This window comes from Thalia democratica, chromosome 4 (genome assembly GCF_965202585.1).
Source record: "Thalia democratica chromosome 4, ktThaDemo2.hap1.1, whole genome shotgun sequence".
NCBI lineage: Eukaryota > Metazoa > Chordata > Thaliacea > Salpida > Salpidae > Thalia > Thalia democratica.
In genome coordinates this window covers 4,590,720-4,607,353 of record NC_139168.1, presented here as the reverse complement: position 1 = coordinate 4,607,353, position 16,634 = coordinate 4,590,720, and the positions used below count along the sequence as shown (strand labels likewise).

General features: G+C 23.6%; 1 protein-coding gene across 1 annotated transcript; it reads left to right on the top strand.

Moving 5' to 3' along the window:
• Nucleotides 1-10,142: 10,142 nt before the first annotated feature.
• LOC145834699 (uncharacterized) lies at nucleotides 10,143-15,591 on the top strand. Its single transcript, XM_082942195.1, has 5 exons — nucleotides 10,143-10,368; nucleotides 13,185-13,468; nucleotides 14,167-14,280; nucleotides 14,574-14,669; nucleotides 14,810-15,591. Exons 1-5 carry the CDS (start codon nucleotides 10,253-10,255, stop codon nucleotides 15,316-15,318), a joined length of 1,119 nt encoding a protein of 372 aa, XP_082798321.1. The 5' UTR covers nucleotides 10,143-10,252; the 3' UTR covers nucleotides 15,319-15,591.
• The last annotated feature ends 1,043 nt before the right edge of the window (nucleotides 15,592-16,634 follow it).

Sequence of the window (16,634 nt, the reverse complement as noted above, 5' to 3'; positions counted from 1 at the left end):
ATAATAATGTAGTAATTTGACTTGTAATTACCCAAGATTATAAAAACACCACAGTCTATCAATTTAATCAAATTAGACTTGTAATTACAATTTAAATACCAGAACTTAAACAGTTTAAGTCAGATATAACTTTTAATGCTAATTTTTTAAACTATAAATATTTTAAACTTTCTATAATAATGTTAGCTAAGGTTTAAATTTTAGTGCTTTAATAATTTAACCAAGATAATGATTAATTTTATGTTGCACTTATCAAGTAAGCTTTAAAAGTTTTGCAGTATACAAATAATATTAGGCTTAGTGTGGTTTAAATTTAAAATTCTATTGATAAATTACGCTACTTTTTTTCTTGGATTCTGTTAGCATTAAAACACAAATAATTGCAAAAATAATGTCACAACAACTTTTGATTATATACTATCAATCTTATTAGATAATCATCAATAACTATAAAACTAGTAACAACAATGTACTGTAGTGTCATATCTCTAACATTTATTTTAAGTTTAAACATCAAACAAGTTTGATTTTTTTTACTTCAGATATAAAGTATAAAACAAAATTAAACAACAACAAATTGTTTAAAGAACAAAACAGTATTTAAAAAAATTAATTTATGTTTAGGTGACTTAGTTTAAGATTTAGGGTTTAGTTAATAAATTACCCAAAAACTTTAAAAAGCTTTAGTCTTTAATTAAAATAATTATACTTGATATTAAGTATCTATATCTAAAAATTTTATACATAAACATTGGGTTTCTTGTATCAGTTAGTATCGTAAAAAGATTTTTTTTAATAAACAAACAACATTAAATGTACAAATATATAAGTTTAAAGCATAATTTAAACTAAAGAACTTAAAATTTTACAGTTTGTGAATTTATACAACTATATTTAATTTTAAACTGAGCAAAATAAAGTTTTTAAACAGAAGAGTAGTTTAATAATACATTTATTATAAGCTGTTTTGAAAACACATTAGACTAATATTTTTGATATTATAAGATAAAAAGCTGTTTTAAATCCTTCACATAATCAGATAAAGTAAAGCTTACAAAACGGTGAAAAAGCAATTAGATTTCATTCGATAACACTACAAAACAACATATTACAGCTCAATTTGCATTAATACAAAAAAATATCTTTCGATAAACTACAAAGACTTAAGAAAAACTAATTGTTTTTTAATTAGACATTTGATTATACCAAGGTTTAAAAGATTATTTTATTTAAAACTCTTAGAAACTTGAAGATTTTTTATGTACCTTTAAGTTAAATGAAAAATATAACACTTAAAATCATCATTACCACAAAAGTAAAGCATTCTTATGAATCTATATGTATACTAACATTATCGTGAAAGTATTAAAAGTATGAAGAATAGCTTACACTATCTCATTTGCATCGAACTATAGTAACTTTTTTTTTTTTGAAACTTAAATGCTTTATTTAATAAAACACACTTTAAAATTAAATTTGTAAAGTTGCTAAATTCAGGATACAGTTTTGACTAAAAACATGAACTTATAATCCAATGCTTAGTTTTTACCTAAGCAATCAAATTTAAATTTTAAAACACTTTACTGAGAAAAAAGAAGAAGTTTACTTTAAATTATCGATTATTTACAAAGTAACACAAACAATTCAATTGCTTACCAAAAAAAGAAACAAAGTTACAAACCCGTTTTGAGGGAGTGTTTTTCTATACTTAATTATTTTTAGGTCACACTAAAATGTTATTGTTTGACAACCCATTATCTAAACAAATATTATTTCACATAAAGTGTTTTTTGTTTGTTAAATGCTTAACTGGTTATCAATCAAGAGCTATCAAAACTTTCTCATACATCTTAATACGCTTTACTAAGAGCTATTTGCTTTATTTATTAGATTTGTATTTGTAATTAAATTTTTTTCTAAGTAATAAATATCAAGTATTACATACTTTAAAGTAGAAAGGAAGTGTTTTTAGCTTTTTTTTTGAAATCTTGATAACTAAACGTATTTTTAAAAGTATGCAAAACACATTTACGTTGAACAAAGTTTTAGACTAAAATAAATCAGTACGTTTTTAAATTTAAAGCTAGAATTAAAGTTTTGTTGTTGAGTCACAAAATGCTCTACTTCTAAATAAGATTTTAATATTTTTTCGGTTGCTAAACAAATAATTGACAATTGAAATGTTAAGTGCAGGTATGAAAGTCGTATTGAGCTTTAATACAACATTAAACGTTAAAAGTAACAAAGCAACAAAATTAATAAGTTAATAATTGAGTAACATAACTAATAAGGTGTTTAACTTTTTAACCTAAACGCTAAAAAAAAAATTCAAGATTAAAAATTTGTTATGTAAATATCAAATTATTAGTTCTAGTAAAGTTAAATGCATTTAGTTTATAGTTTTAATTGTAAAAATTTAAAAATAACAGTAAATAACCACGTTGACAAAACTATCAGAATTACTAACTAAATAGTACTAAAGTAATATGAAGTGAACTTTATAAATCTACATTAAAAAAAAAATGATAATAAAAACCTCGGTATAAATATATTTTGACTGAAACTATTAAAATGAATAACAATTTAAAAAAATAAAATAAGGCTGCGAAATATGTATTATTAACAAAAATTATATAAAAAATTCTTAACTTCTAATTCCTTTTTATTTAATTATTATTTTCAATAAAATTCTTTATCAAATTACAAATGTTTGGAATTTATAAACTTATAAATTTAAAAGTGTATTTTTTAATAAAACAAAATTTTTGTTAAGTTGCTTATTTATATAAAGTACATTTTATAGAAAATAATAATTACAAATTAATAAATTATTTTTTTAAAAACATCAGAAAAAACACCAAGTCATTACTTGGTGTAATTAATTCTATGTTTGAGCAATAAAGTGCTTACAAGTATTTTAATAAAATTATGACAACTAGAAAATTTCGATTGTTTATAAATTTGACTATTTAAAACAATGACTCAATTGTTGTTTGGGCTCAGTAATGTGATTATGGATTAATTAAAATCATAGAGTTTTTAAAAACAAAGTAAAGTGCTGGGTGGTGTTTTGTTAAGTACTTTTAAAAAAAGCAATTTTATTAAAAAATGAATTATATTTAAAAGCTAGAATTTTATTTGTCTATATCAATTAATTTATGTAAGCAGTTAGTATTTATAAGGAACGTTTTATAAAAACAAATTATACAGTAATCTTCCTTTATTCTACCAACATATGTTTCTGTGTGTCAACGAATCAACACACTTCAACTGGGTTTTTAATGTTTTTAAACATATGTTGGTAGAATAAAGGAAGATTACTGTATAATTTATTTTTATTTATATTCCAGTGAAGTTACTTCACTAGGATCTTTTGTTAGCAAACAATTAAAACTATATTTTGAACAGTTAAGGAACATTTTATCTTTTTATACGCATTTTAATAAAAACAAAAATTTATAAACTGTAAATTAAGTGAAAAGAAAAACTTATGATAAGTTTGAAAGATAATATGTTTTGACTTTCAAATATTATAGAAGAGTTTAAAAAGAATAAGAAATACTAGGAAGCAAATTATGAAATTAGGAAATGAAAGCGTCTTAATCAATTTAAATAAAACAATACGCAAACTTTGTATTTTTCAGAACTCAATTTAAGTTCAAAAACATAAATTAACTGGCAAAATAAACGAAAATACGATGCTTAATTGTTTTGTTACGGTAAAAAGCAATGCATTTGAAACTCAAAACATAGATGAAAATCATGATTGGTTTTATTTTTTGACCAAACTAAAAAATATATATTCATTTTAACTATAATATTTAATATTATCTGAAATACTAAACTAAAAACAAATCTGTTTCAAGTATATATTGATATTGTATAAACAAATTAAGTTTTTTTAAAGTTTACTGATCATCCTTACCTTAAATTTCAAACATAGAAAATTATTTCTGATTGTTGGAAATAGAACTAAATTCCAAAAATTATACTAGTTCAAAATGAAAAATAAACATTTAACATACAACTAAACAAAATAAAAACGTAAGAAAACCAAAACAAAAAATTAAAGAAAACACCTACAGAAAAAAAAAATTCTAAGAAAAACCACAAATAACTTTGCAAACGTATCCAAATTCAAATTAAACGTTATAAATTCGATTTCTATCAAAAAATAAGATTAAGATTTTTATTTCAGTGCGCTCTAATAAAGTATGATAAATCGCTTTGAAATTTGGTGACAGCGATATTAAATCAATTAGGAAGAGTTAAGGATAATCTTCACAACCTGGGTGTTCTAATTTCTTACTTATTTTTCACTTACTTGTTTAATTTAACAACACTTACGTAAGATTTGCTTTCCCAAACAAGTATATACAAAAATGGGCCATACGTTTTTCGTATTGTTTGTGTAAGTTTTAACCGTGCAAAAGCATCTGATTTTTTATTACGATATAAAATTTTATTTCAAAAAATTTAAAAAACTACAGCTATTTTATTGAATTGTAAACATTAAATACATAAGTATAACTTATATTCGTTTGTATGTTTTAACTTTTAATCAATTGAAGGTTCAGTACTTTTATTTTAAAACAAAAAAGAAAAGTATAACAACTAAAATATCTTTAAAACATTTAAACGTTTCAATACCAAAATCGAACACAAATAAATATAATATCTTATACTTAAGGTTACCATTTCTAAGTCAGCTTTTAAAATAACTTTGAAAATTTTCAAATTAAACCTGTGTGCTTTTTTTTATTTGATAAGTTTTCGATTGGTCTGTAATGATATTTTTAACTGTGAATTGGGTTTTCAAAAGAGATAAAATTAAGTAAAATTTACTTTTTTATGTCAAATCTAAAAACAATACTATTAAACCTTTTAATAAAATGTTTATTCATATAAAAATACAAAATAAATTATACTGTTTAGCTTAAATGTTGTTACTTTTTATTGATTTCTAAAGTACATACTTTAAGTATTACGCAAAAATAAAGCATGTACTTTTAATAAATATAGTAGTAGTCAATAAAACAGCATAATATAAAATTTATTTTTGTGTAAATGAAGTTTTTAGTGGTTTTAAGGTAATGCGTGCGTAATGTAAATGTTTAGTGTATGAACCGAGTAAATTATATTCTCGAAAGTTATATGTTTATAGATGATAAGAACTTTTACACTTCCGAGAATTATATTTTATTTTTCTTTACAACTAAAAAACTATAACAAAATAAAAATTATATGAAACTGTAATAATTTGTTAATGTAAACATAATGTTTTACAAGTGTGGAATAATGAAGTAGTTTTATGTTACTTAATAAAAACAAAGAAAAAAAAAGTTTAAAAATTTAAGAATTTAAAAAATTTTAGAACCTGCTAATTTTCAATCAGTATAAATTTTTTGACTGAAAATTAAAAATTTAAAAATATATAGATTATCTTGTACGACTATTTGTTATTGTCTTAAAATACGATTTTAAAACACGAACTTTGCAATTTTAACAAATTTTCATCAATTAAAGGATTGTTGAAAAATATCCTTTATGTAAAAAACAACCATAAATGGATATATAAACAGTTTTAAGTAGATTTGATTTAATCGTATACTTTTTTCTACCCCACGCGTTGCTACATGAAAACATGTAAAACTTTTAGGATACTGGTACTTTTGAATATTTACAAGTTTACTTATTTTGATCAAAGAATATCACGCGATATTTTTAAAAACAAGTTTTGCCTGAGTAATTCAACAAAGAGTAAATTTTTATGTTTTTTACAAAAGTGTAATAATGTTTAGAAAAATAGTAAAAAATATAAGTTTTATTATGCAACCTTAAAAATTTAGAAAGCAGCCCTAACAAATTATTTAAAAAAATATTTTTACTAGTTTTACATTTAACTAACTTTTTTAGTGTAAATGCTTTAGTATAAAAAATTTAAACAGTGAACTTTTCTTGTAATTTTTATACTGCTATAAAATCTGTATTTACAGTTTTGAACTGTCAAAAACTTCATATATCACTTATTTTAAGTCAATGTTAGGTAAACGAAAACCGTTATGCCTAAAACTAATGGCATTGTTATTATTCTAGTAAGTTATCAAAATACAGCTTTGTTTACTTCTGTTTTCTATTGTTTACGTCTAGATTATATTGTCACAACGGCGTCTTAAAGCCTCCGATATATTTTCTAATGCACTATAAAAACATCTTATCAAAAACAAAACAGTGAGTGTCTGTCATCTTTATGTCTTACATTTGGAAAAGTGTTTTGTTCGCTAAATAGCTTTTGGAAATTTTACATTGATATATAGATTATTTCTAACTTATTTTAGACATTTTTATCACGTTTGAAACATTTTACATCTATATATACTACTGTATCATTAATTTTTTAGTTAAAAGTTCTTTTAATATTGTCAAGATTTAAGCACCATTACACCATTTCAGTCAAACCAAAACTTAACCATTTCATACTAAAAACTTTAGTTAAAAAAAACCCGATAGTTTTTTATGTCAATAAGATTACACAAAATAAGTGTGATTTTTTTTTGGTGTGACTACATAAAACAAATGACAAAAATGTCATCATAAAAACCTTTTGATGGGTTCTCATCAATCTTATTAAACAAGCATCAATAACTATTAAGCTAGTAACAACATTGTTGCTTGGTACGAAATACTGTGAAGGTGTATTTTATTTATACATCAAGTAAGTAAGATATTTTTTATTTAAACTTTAACACAACAGAAGTAGAAACTTACATTTTGACTGATCGCTTCAGTTAAGAAACAAATTTGTTAACTAGTTTCGATTTACTTTTGTTTGACTTCATTGGAACTCAATTTTGTTTTTATATTCACTAAAAAAGATTATTTAATCAATATAAACTTTTTCTTGTAACCCTTATAGATTTAAGTTTATAATAAACAGTTTTGAAGTGTTATATTAAATCCGTCGTTTAAATGTTTGAAGCTTTGTTATTTAATATTAAATGTTTTTAATACATACTAAAGGTTTAGCCTAAATTGTTAAACCAGTATATCTTAAAAAGATCATTGAGTTGTATATGTTATTTTCACAAAACTTAGTAGTCATCATACTCTTAAATCGTAAGTTTTTAGATTTCATTTATGAAGCAAACTACTTTACACAAAAATTTAAAACATAAAGACCTCAAATTACATAATCAAGTTATGAGGACTTAGTACGTGCATTTTTAAAAATTGTTTGCTAATGACCTCAAATGTTAAGGGCCTTTTGAAGTTTTAATTAAATCTTTCTAACACGAAAAAAAAACATAAAAAATGAATATATGTTTAAGAATTTATTTAGTGTTATTTTTTAATACATAGAATTTAAAGCTTTAATATTTTCTATTAAAATAATCATTATGCTACAAGTTACTTACATTCAAAAAATCTTGAGTTTAGAACAATTTATAGTAAATATAAAATTGTGTAAATGCTTAGTTTTACTTGAAAATTGAGCTCTATGAATGCATAAAAATTTTCGTAAAAAAAACATTTTACATTAAATTATTTTGTATAGATATACTTTGTAAAAGATCTTGTTTATATAAGATATACTTAGTAAAAGTTTGTAATACATTGTATATACATATCACTATATAATAAACTAAAATAATTTTATTCAAACTCAAGTAGCTTCATGTTATGTTATTTAAGTACTATTTTCATACATACAGGCAAGAAATAAATTATAATCACTAAACTGGAATATAAACCTAAAATACTGTTTCAAACTATTTACAAACTGTTTAAGCTGAGAAAAGTTAGTAAATTTCTTCAACTTAACGTCCAGTATATGTAAACGGTAATTATAAATTAGTTTTAAATTTAATTTAGTAATTAAAAGTAAAACATTTTATGTAATACATTTTCTTTGTTTTTAACGTTTAATACTTGTTAAACATATCAAGGTACAATAACAGTTCTCGGACGAAAAACTTTAAGTAACTAAATTTGTATCATGAATTCTTGATGACATAGTTTAAAAACAGCTAGCTAACTATTAAAACTTATAGTTAAATTATTTTTAGCTAAAAGTTATTAAATTTAAATGTTTATTCGTTGTAGAAACAAATGTGGTCGACTAAAAACTTTAATTGCCGTAACCATGTTAAAAATAAACTTTTATTCAAAAAAAGAAATTACCTAAAAACAAAACAACAAAATTTAAAATTAAACATTTTTTAATTATTTAAGTGTTTTACAGACCTTACAATAAAACAACATATGTAACAAGTTTTTGTTCCAATTTACCAAAAAGTATATAAATAAACAATTTTTTACAGTGTCAAGAAAATAAAAGGTTAAATAAATTCAAATATTCAATAGTAATGTTCACTGTAAAATTTAAAAACTAAACGAAATAAGTCAAAGTTATTTGACCTAAACTTGAACTTGATGTTTAAATAACTTCTATATATACGAATAATGAATGTTTTTATTGCTAATCGTAGTTAATTGACCAATGTAAACTTAAAATATTTAAGTTTGTTTTATTAAGTTAGAAAAATGATATAGTTTTTGTTGCTTGAAAAAATAAAACTTTGCATGTACTGAGAGAATTAAAAATTGTTATTATTTGGTTTATGAAATTTTAGGCTATTCATTAAATTTTAAGTACCTTAGTTTATCATAAATTATTTTTAAGTTCGAAACTATAAGATTTTATATGTTTTCTTTAACTAAAAATCAGTTTAAATGAACTCGGAAACTTTTTTTCTTTAATCTTTAAGATACCATACAAAAAATCTAGATTTTGATAAAAATCAAAAACACATTTCAAGTATATTTTCTAACTCTCTTTATGTAAGTGTATTAATTCTGTTTAAATAAATACTTAAGTAGAAAAGTAGTTTAAAACGTTGTAAAAAAGTAGTACAGGAAATATTTTGTAATTGTTTTACATGTTTTAAAACGTAATTACCAAAAAATAAACCTTCTTATTTTGTTATTTTACTTAAGTATCTTACTTTAATTATTATTCAAACATATACAGTTTGAAAAAAAGTGTTTTACAGGTGTCTTAGTTAAAATTATGAAATTTTCTGCAATGGTTTTTAAATTTTTTATGCTTATGAAATTTATTTTTCACTTAGACATCAACAAGACAAAATGAATGCTAGTTAAGTTTGAAATATGGTTGAAAAACTTTTATTTGTAAAAAGTTTTCACCTCAATTATGAAGAATCGATTTCTTTTTCTACAACTCTTTTTTTTATGTTAATAAGTTATATAATAAGTTTTGATACTTTTTAATAAAAACTATTTCACACTAACTTTTTCACAAAACAGTTTTAAACACTATACAAAACACTTATGAAATAAAGTTATATAACTTGACAAAATAAAAGAACAATTTCATTATGAATATTTATTTTATTTAAAATAAATGATAGTTGTTTATTGATTTATACCATAAATTGATTATATATAATGAATAGTTAATATTTTTTTTACGAAATCTTAATTATAGCTTATAAAGTAAATATTTTTACTTATCTAATGATTATATAAAAGTAGAAACTTTATCATTTTACCAAGTATTGGAGTGTTTACTAATATACTAGTCATAAGTAGTCATTAGTCAAGGTAAAAGTATTTAATATTCACTTTATAGCGTTAATTTATTACTTAATTAAAATATAAAACGTTAATGAATAAAAAAGTTTAATCTTATGTTGTATAGATTTCAATGTATTCGTCGTCAAAGTGCACTGACGCTCTTTTTCCTTTTTGCTTTTTTTTGTTCTCTCTCATTTCAGCTTATCTGTGGATTTATTTTTATTTACCTGCTAGGCATATGCTGCTAGGTGTACCTGTGTGCTGCTAAGTGTAGAAGTTAAGTGAATTGTTTTGATACAAGTGAGATTTGAAGTTAAAAGTTAAAGCATTTTTTTAGCCAATGTACAGTAGTTTATAAAGCTATGCTAGCGAGAAAATTAAAACTTTCTTGAAATTTATTTTATTACTATGTTTGAAAATAAAAGTTTCTTTAGTCTACAGGATTTAATCTATTTCTTTATCTATTTTAGAATGATTACGTGAATTTATTTTGTAACAAATTAAATTTAAAAGTTAAAATTTCACCTACACAGTACTTAAATTAATTGTCTCAATAAACTTTAAACGACCAGTCTTTACAATTCTACTGAAAATAACTTCAAGTATGCTACTTGGAACAATTTGTGGTGTTTAAAAGAAGTTAAAGAACAATAAAATGAAAGTGTTTAATTTTATTTTGTGTATTGTTTTTGAACTTATTTGTTTAAATGAGAAATATTTTGCCGAAGGAAAAACATTACAACCTATATACTGGAATAACAGCAATCCAAAGTAAGTTCCTTATTTTATTTAAAAATTTTTAGTTTTAATTTACAAATAACTTAAAACAATTAAGGCTTAGCTGTCTATTTCATTCTTAAAAAATGTAATTTGCAAGATTATTTAATTTAAAGAATATTTCGATAGTTGCTATTCTAAATTTAATTTATACTCACTTTCAAGTCCTTTTCGACTCAAAAAATATAATTTATTTACTCTTCATTTGACAAACAGCAACATTTTTTGTTCAATTTAGTTTTGTATTGTTGAAAAAGTTGTAACTGAAAAAGTTTATCGTTGTAAAAATAAATACTACTTATTTCAATACAATCTGCCAACACCTTATTTATGTTAAATGAGCTAACTGATCTGTTTTCTTCGAATATCAATTCAGGTAGTTGGCAATATTTTGATATTTTTCTTCCGAAATCCAAAGTAAATAAACGTCATTAGACCGTGACGGGTTTCTTGAAAACGTTCGTTTAAGAGAGTATAAAATAGTTTTGACGTGTGCCAGTGTTTCAATCTCTTTATCTTAAAGTTCTTAGTTACAAAATTGAAAGTTTTATACATCAATCATGTTTAACACCTACCTACAATTAATATTCGCATGTGTGCTGTCTAAGCTACATAACTATATAAAAAAAAATTTTGTACCTGAAAACTTTTTACTCCAAATGTAATACTTTTTTGTTGTTTTAAAAATAGTAAAGTATTGTCTTTTATTTAGTTGCAATAATAATGAAGTATTTTAAATATTTTATTCGATAAGTAGTTTTTACCAAAAACCATAGAGTTAAAGCGTTTTCAATTAACTACATAGATATTTTTATAAAGACCTTACACATAAAAAACTTCAAAAGGCGTCTGAAACATTAAACTTTTTTTATCAAGAGTGATTGTCACAATTCCGTTTGATTGCTCTCAAGTATTTCCAGCTGTTTTGTGTTTACACCTATAAATCTTACTTAAAACAAGCTTTGTCTTTTTAAATCGTATTGAACTTCAAAGTAAAGCACAGAACTTTTTCTTACTCATTTATTTTGTTTTTTATAGCTTTACTTAGAAACTTGACGTTAAAACACACATGGATCAAGACATGAAACATAACAATTTTGACAAATGCGTCATAATACACACAAGTCTAGAAAGTTCACACTTGCAACTTACAACTTGAAACTTTCTATCACTTTTGCTGTATTTTGAAAATCGATTTGTCACGGTCTTGTCAAGATGCTCACTTTTTAACACGAACTCGTAATTAACATCGGTGTTTCTGTTTACAGTAAAAACTTTGATGTGTAATTCTTACTAACGTGAATCTCAATAATAATATCAATAAGCTCGTTTTAGGTAGATTAATTAGTTTGATAAAAAACGCACTACTTATCACAAATTAGGCCTGCAGATAGACTATTTCAACTTTTTAAAATATAAAGTTCTAATACGTTTTTTAACAATTGTAATTTTGAGTGTTTATTCATACTTTTATTTATAAAGTTTGTTTGTGCATGACTAATTATTTTAACAAAGTTTTCTTTGGTAAAATTATGGTTTATGATATAGTACAAAACTTGTTTCTATAAATATTAAAAAAGAGTTAGTTCATAGCGACAAAATAAACTTGATTTTAACAAAACATCTGTAACAGCTTTATGAAATTACATGTCAAGTATAAAAAAAACTACTATCTATTTAATTAACTAATAACAAAAGTTAAGGTTTTAAATCATGCAGATTACATATGAAAACAATAAGTGTTTTCAAAGTTTAATAAATATGCTTTTAAATAAAAGTTAAGACTTTTACCAAAATATTTTAACTTTTAATTTTTTTTTAGTTTTAAACAGCGTTGGTAACAATTTTATCAATTAAATCACAATCTGTAGTACAAAAGATAGTTTGCTATCAAATTTTTAATGGTATTGATTTCTAGATAAGACATAAATGCATTAACGATACTTTTTTCTATCTATCAGTTTAAGTAGTCTTATTTGCTAAGTAAAAAGTTTCTAATTGAAAATTTTCATAAAAAACTATAGAGTAAGAATAATTATACATCCTTAATACATACTTATAAAACTATTTTTTTCTTAATAATTAAAAGAAACTTTAGTGTATCGTGAGGTCGAATAACTAATTATTGAACTAAACTTAATTTAAATTTTACTTAAACGTTACTAAGACTTTGTTAGCTTATAGAAGTTTTAAATAAATATATACTTTTATTTACTTTCCGTTAACATAATCAAACTTTAGTTTTTAGAAATTCAGCATAAAATGATGAACCATTTAAAAAAGCATAGTGTTTTTTTTGTTAGAAATATACATGCTATACATCTTTTAAAAAATACCTTTTCATGTTGAAAAATGTGGTTAATTTTGAAGGTTTAAACATTAATTTTTGTAAAGCTTCATAAACTGTTGCAGTTCAAATAAGAATGTCAAAAAACAATGTCAATTACTCAAATTGATAAAGTACTTATATCTGTCATAGTTTAAAATAGAATTCTAACTTTTCATTATATATTTATTTAAAAGCTTTTTCCCTTGATAGCCTTTACCAACTTCAAACAATAAAACTTCAATAAAAAGACCTTTTTCTAGCATTCAGAAAAAATCTAAAGAACTTTATTTTGTCATTTTCAACCATTATAATATCATTTATTCAATCTTTTTAGTTTCTGACATAAAATATTACATAAGTCCTATACTTACAATTTACTTAATAATCAAAATACTTAATGTAAAAATTTACGCTTTAATAACTCTAAAAAATTTTTGATTTAAATATAAAAAAAAAAGCTAATAATTTTATTATTTTCCAGATTCAGATCTCCTCAGTACTCAATCGACGTTGATCTCGAAGACAAACTGGACATAATATGTCCACTGAAGACAGGAGACTCTTACCAGGATGATTACAATTGGTACTACAAGATCTACCTGGTGAACCAACATAGTTACAAGACGTGCAACGCCTCCAGTGGCAGAAGATTGATGACGTGTCACTCACCCATGCGTGAAAAGAAGTACACTTTTTACTTTCAAGAAATATCGCCATCACCATGGGCATTGGAGTTTGAACCCGATAAAACATATTACATCATTTGTTAGTTTTAAATAGATCTCGCTAAAATGATAGTTGTGCAGCTCGATGACCGAAAAGTAATTTATCACAAAAGACCCGAAAACCATATTTAAAAGCGTTACTGTAAAAAAAGTGTCAACTTTTTTAACTGTTAAAAAAAAACGATTGTTTTGAATGTACAAATTACCACCTACATGTTAACTTTAATCTTTATAATAGTTTTAAACATACTTTTTAGTTTATTCAGTCGTAAAAATTGAGTTAATTTTCAAACTCAAAACAGCCTACTAAAGTTATTTGCAAGTACTCAATTTACTAAAGAGAAGTATATACAAATTAATATTCACTTGTCATGTAGACAAATAAAAGTTCATAGTTTAGTTTACTTAAAACATTCCTGTGTTTTGCTGCCTATTGTTTGTTTAAAACAAATTTTGTTATAATGTTCATAAATATTAAAAAGTCAGTTGATTTAAAGGTTTAAAAAAGTTGTTTAATTATAACATGAAACTTTCAAGCGCTTCTAGTTTACAACAGTTTAAAAAACCTTAACATGTTTTTTTTTTACTTTTTCAGACTATACATACAAACATTTCAAGTATAGTCATACACATTTAAGTTTTAATCACAAATAATACTGTAGCACGAAGTTTTATAACTTTTAATAGTTTGTTTTTCTATAAATTGATGTTTTTTCTAACAGTTTTCTATTTATTTAGCAACATCAGATGGTAGTAAGGAAGGATTAAATCAAAAACAAGGAGGATCTTGCGTCAGATATAATATGAAGATTCAGATCCGTGTTAATAAGAGAAAAGAAGATGATATTAATGGTAAATACGTTTAATTTATAAGCTTTGTTTTAATTTTTGAGAGTAAAAATTGTTTACATTGATAAGTTATTTTTACATATAGTTAAAAATTATAAGAAAACATTTACTTGATTACAGCATTTAATCTATAGTGAAAATTAAATTATTGTTCAAACTAGGTCTGAAAATAAACTTAATCAGTTTCTACAAAGACTAGGAGACAAGCTACGAAAACATGCGTTTGTGTTTTGTTTTTAAGTTATTTAAAAAACAAACTAATCACGAAATACTTTTAAAGTAACAATGTCTTGTAGAAAACCTTCTTCCAGGCAGAGATGAAAACATGTACAACAATAACAGAGCTACAAACCATTACCAGCCACCTAATGGTGAACGCAACAAAAATAAAGGCAAGTTTCTTTTTAGAGAAGCAACTAAAATTATTATTTGCAATTTTTATGTGTTAAAAAAACTAAATTAAGATTATTAAGGTAGAAAAAATGAAAAAAAAAACTTTAATCATTTTTTAACATGAAATATTTACTTATAGAAGAAGAAAAAGTGCAGAATCAAAACACGGAAAATGTAAGCAACAAAGAAAACTCTATCAATGTAGATTCTTCTCACAAAAGAAATAATAATTTTCTAAATGAAGATATTTTACCCAATGAAAAAGTAATTGATGATTCTTCATCTGCTAAAGAGACTGAAGACAAAAGCCAAATATTGATAGGAGCTTGCATCGGCGCGGGAGTCGTCACAACAATCCTAATCTTTGTTCTCATTGGTTACCGCTTGTACGTCAAACGACGTCATAATGAGTCAAAAAAACATCGGTCAACCGTTGTTGGTCCCACGGGCGTCCAATCACAAGTGACCTTGCTGCCGATACGGGGCGTTCCCCTTAGGGGAGACCAGAGAGGGGTTGCGAGGTTGCCTAGCAACGTGACGTCACCGCTTGTGAGGTTGCATAGCAACAAAAACTATGTGACGTCACCACCTCCCTACCACGAAAGTTTCCTTGACAACAGAAACTCTTTCAGAAACAACCCTGGTTGAAATTAAAACTTACAATGATACGTTTGAAATTTTGTATAAGCCACTTTAAGTTATTAATATTTGCTAATTTTCATTAATTTTATAGTAAGTATAAAATTTTGAAAAGTCGAAAAACTTCTAAGTTTTAAAGTAAACTTTTAAAATAACCTTTTAAGAAATATTATAAAAAGTGTTCATTGATATTAATTAATTTTACAATTAAATTTCTTAAGAAGTTATCAAACTTAAAGAAAAAAATTATACTGTGCTTTTGTCTTACTATTAAAGTCTAAAATTAATATAACCTGTTTAAATGTTTAAAAATTATTTTTTTTTATTGACTGTACTTATTTTTTTACATAAAATAGTTTTTCTTTTTGCCTTATTTTAGTTATGTCATTCTGGTTTGTTATCGTTTTCAATCATAGTTCTATTGTCAAACTTTTTTTTTTAACATTTAATTTAAATTGACTTTGTTTAAACAAAATAAAGCAAAATTGTATATTTTTGGAGTGTTTAATTATTTTAAAAACTAAAAAATTGTAAAGAGTTTTTAGTCATGGTAAATCAATTCAGTAAGTCAGAAAAGTAAACATTTATAAACGCAATTTAAAAAACTTTTGCAATGCTTGTAAAATGTTTGTTTTATTATCCATAAACTTTTACTTTGTTTTATCAATTTAGAAAATAAAAAGTTATTTAGCTTTTTTAATTCAAGAAAATACAGTGGTTGATTTTTTTTCGCAAATAAAGAAAGTTCTTAAATTTCTAAGTTAACATTTATGTTAATAAAATCATTAAAAACATTTTTTGTACAATACTTGAGTGAAAAGCATTCAAATAAATTATAAAGCGTGTTAAACTGTTTATATATGTAAAAATAAGAAACATGTGCACAGTCTTAAGATTCTGTCAGAGAAACAACTCCGTTTAGAGAACTTTTATGTATTTTAAAGTAATATTTATGTAAATTTTTGAATTTTAAATTAAAATCTTCATAGTTAGTTGTTTAAGTTTTTACTATTTTTCAAATTGATAAAAATGCATCATACTGTTAGATGTGAACACAAAACAAATATTTTTAAAATTGTCACACTGTAGCTATTGCCGCTTGTTTAGTAAGATTGATTAGATATCATCAAAAGCTGTTATTATGCTATATTTCACTTTATTTTCAAAAAAGTCTTTTGTAGACATTATATTTGTGAGAAGTATAAACATAATGTTAGTGTAAGAAAACTGTTTTTCGTTGAGCAAAATAAGGTTGTACATCTAAATCTGTAAATGCAGAAGTTTATAATAATATCTTTACAGAAAAAGTAACAATTTATTTAAAC